General features: G+C 33.6%; 1 protein-coding gene across 1 annotated transcript; it reads left to right on the forward strand.

The window, feature by feature from the left end:
• Positions 1 to 954: 954 nt before the first annotated feature.
• Positions 955 to 2,676, forward strand: LOC109591138 (retinoblastoma-like protein 2). The gene is made up of 5 exons (XM_020006936.1): positions 955 to 1,155; positions 1,563 to 1,697; positions 1,945 to 1,972; positions 2,058 to 2,125; positions 2,498 to 2,676. Exons 2-5 carry the CDS (start codon positions 1,594 to 1,596, stop codon positions 2,631 to 2,633), a joined length of 336 nt encoding a protein of 111 aa, XP_019862495.1. The 5' UTR covers positions 955 to 1,155; positions 1,563 to 1,593; the 3' UTR covers positions 2,634 to 2,676.
• The last annotated feature ends 206 nt before the right edge of the window (positions 2,677 to 2,882 follow it).

The following is a 2,882-nucleotide window of genomic DNA, read 5'->3' on the forward strand; positions in this document are numbered from 1 at the left end:
GAGGGAAAGGAGGAAGGGGTAATGTCAAGTTTTCTGATCCTCGTGGTGTAGCCATTACTCCAGACAAATTCATTCTTGTATCTGATAATCACAGGATCCAGAAGATAAGCATGGATGGATACCGTAAAGCATCAGTTGGTAAGGAGGGCAGTGGACCACTACAATTCAAGCATCCTAAAGGTATAGCCATTTCTCCTATAACAGGACAGGTTTATATTGCTGAGTATAGTAATCATCGTATACAAGTCTTGAATCCTGATCTAACCTTCTCTCATTCATTTGGTAATAAAGGATCAGCTAATGGACAGTTTCAGTCTCCAACTGACATTGCTATTGACAGTCAAGGATTAGTGTATGTTACTGATTGTTGGAATCATCGCATTCAAAAGTTCTCTCCAGATGGAAAGTTTGTGGGTCAGTTTGGTTGTTTTGGATTTGGTCCTGGACAGCTTAATTATCCAATAGGTATAACAATAGACACTGCAGCTACTGGTCTAGTGTATGTTAGTGAAGAGGGCAATCATCGTATATCAGTCTTCACTAGTGATGGTGTGTTTGTTAGTAAGTTTGGAAGTTACGGCAGTAATATTGATCAGTTTAATTGTCCTTGTGGATTAACATTTGATAAAGATGGATTCTTGTATGTTTGTGATTATAGTAATAGGCGACTTGTTGTTTATTAAAATGATTATTGTTTATTTTTCATATTCTAATATTAAATTTTTATAATTATTAATAATAATGACAATACTAAGCGAACCAGATTGCCCAGTGATTACAGTATCATCGAAGCTAATAATTAATTAATAATCTATTCGTTTTTTATGTACATAACTCCACCCTCTGCCATGCCCTGACGTACATGTACATGCAGGTGATATTATTATTATTATTGTTATCATTATCATTGTTATTATTATTATTATTATTATTATTATTATTATTATTATTATTATTATTATTATTATTATTATTATCTCCTCCAGTGATAGAGAGGGAGTGTCTGGTAGTGAGAGACTATTACTGGTGGCCTTCAGTGAGACGTCTCTTTGAGTCTCAGGTACTCATTGGTACTTCATTAAGAGGAACCCACAAACTCAGTTCTCACGATCTACTCACATTCATAATACAATCAGCAACCTTTCAAACTAATTAGTGAGTGGGCGGGGCAAAGTGGGTGGAGCAAGAGAGGAGGGAATTTATTTCTTAAGGAAATTGTTTTATTTCTGATCTGTTGCCTACAATTATGTACTTGTAATTCTAGCAAAGTCTAGTACAGACTAGCCTCTATATAATGGACACTTTGAAAGTGTCTCTGTTATACAGAGGTGTCCTTTATGTGGAGGTTATTTTATACATTAAGGAATGTAATTGGTACACTAGGTGCTGTCCGTTAAATGGAGGTGTACGCTATAGAGAGTGTCCATTAAGAGAGACTATACTGTATACATGTACATATGTACCTTGAATTAAGTTTTATTTACATGTATATATACTTCTCTCTCCCTTTCTCTCTCTCCCTCTCTCTCTCTCTCTCTCTCCCTTCCTCTCTCTCCCTCCAGCCGTTCATTAAAGCAGACTTATGAGTTAGCAATGTTAGAAGAAGGTGAGTTTGATGAGAGAGTGTTCCTCAACAGTTCAGAGACTGATCATGAGGAGGAGGAGCTCCTGGGAAGATCAGATGAAAAGAATGAGAGGTACCTCATGTATAGATACATGTACATGTACATATTAGATGAACTGGAATAATTAATGAACTGATTATACTAGAGGAGAGTATTATTATAATAGCTATAGTGTACTTTAATGGTAGGACTGGGACTGTATATTAGTAATAATAATAATATAATGTCATTTATCTCTTATTAATAAATTTATTTGTTATTATTATTTTTAAATAATAATAATATCATTTAATTCTTTTTCTTATTTTCTTTTCTTTAGATTGGAGCCAATCGGTGTCATTTATCAAGTAATTATTAATACATTATTGTTGTTATTATTATTTATTGTTGTTATTATTTATTGTTGTTGTTATTGTTTATTGTTGTTGTTAGTCTCCCCAGTATTTGCAGTATGGTACTCCGTTAAGCGGAAGAGAATATTTATCAACAAGAGAAAACAAGTAAACAAAACTGTAAACAACAACAACACTTTTATCTGCCACTAAAAGTCTCAGTTTTACAATAAAAACAGATCAGCATAAACCAGGACAAAATGACTGAGACTTTACATGTACAGCACATAATGTATCATTTATAATACTGTATTTTGAGGACTGTAAATTTTGTGAATTTTGTAATTTTTTTGAAGATTTGTGAAAATTGCTTCTGCGAAAAATCAAATTATTACAGTACAACATGGCAGATGGCCTAAATTTGTGAATATTAAATCCACAGAATAGATTTTTAGGCAAATTTGTGAAATTTACAGCCCTTGAAAATTTCCCACTATACACTATTAGCAGGTGTTGATTTCCCTCCATTATTGTGATTAGGTTGACTCCAGTATCAGATGCTAATCAATCAGTGATACAGTTACATTTATTATTAGAAGAATCACTACCAGAACCAACTGACATCATCTATAACACGTGCAGGTATATTAATAGTCTATTAACCTTAATATATTAACCAGTTAACCCTACGGAGATAATGCAGATAGGACCGTCTAACTATTATTAAAGTTAAATAGCCTAATCTTAATTGAAAGTGGGTGTAGTCACAATGAAGTAAAATGGCAGCTATCAGCAAGTCTGAGCTTATTTGCAGCAAACGGTCAGCAAGATAAAACTAAACTGTTATCCAAAGACTTCTTTAGTATCAAGGAAGGTCATACAGTACATTAATAGAGTGGCTTGGGGGTTGAGCTCCTTCAAATGT

The sequence above is a fragment of the Amphimedon queenslandica genome, unplaced genomic scaffold (assembly GCF_000090795.2).
Source record: "Amphimedon queenslandica unplaced genomic scaffold, v1.1 AMPQUscaffold_8866_Cont19194, whole genome shotgun sequence".
NCBI lineage: Eukaryota > Metazoa > Porifera > Demospongiae > Haplosclerida > Niphatidae > Amphimedon > Amphimedon queenslandica.

Excerpts from the sequence above, each read along its gene's own strand:
- LOC109591138 (XM_020006936.1), top strand. The coding sequence starts at position 1,594 with ATGTTAGAAGAAGGTGAGTTTGATGAGAGAGTGTTCCTCAACAGTTCA. Across the intron at positions 1,973-2,057 it reads CAATCGGTGTCATTTATCAA|TCTCCCCAGTATTTGCAGTA; the intron begins GTAATTATTAAT and ends TGTTGTTGTTAG. Across the intron at positions 2,126-2,497 it reads TTATCAACAAGAGAAAACAA|GTTGACTCCAGTATCAGATG; the intron begins GTAAACAAAACT and ends TATTGTGATTAG.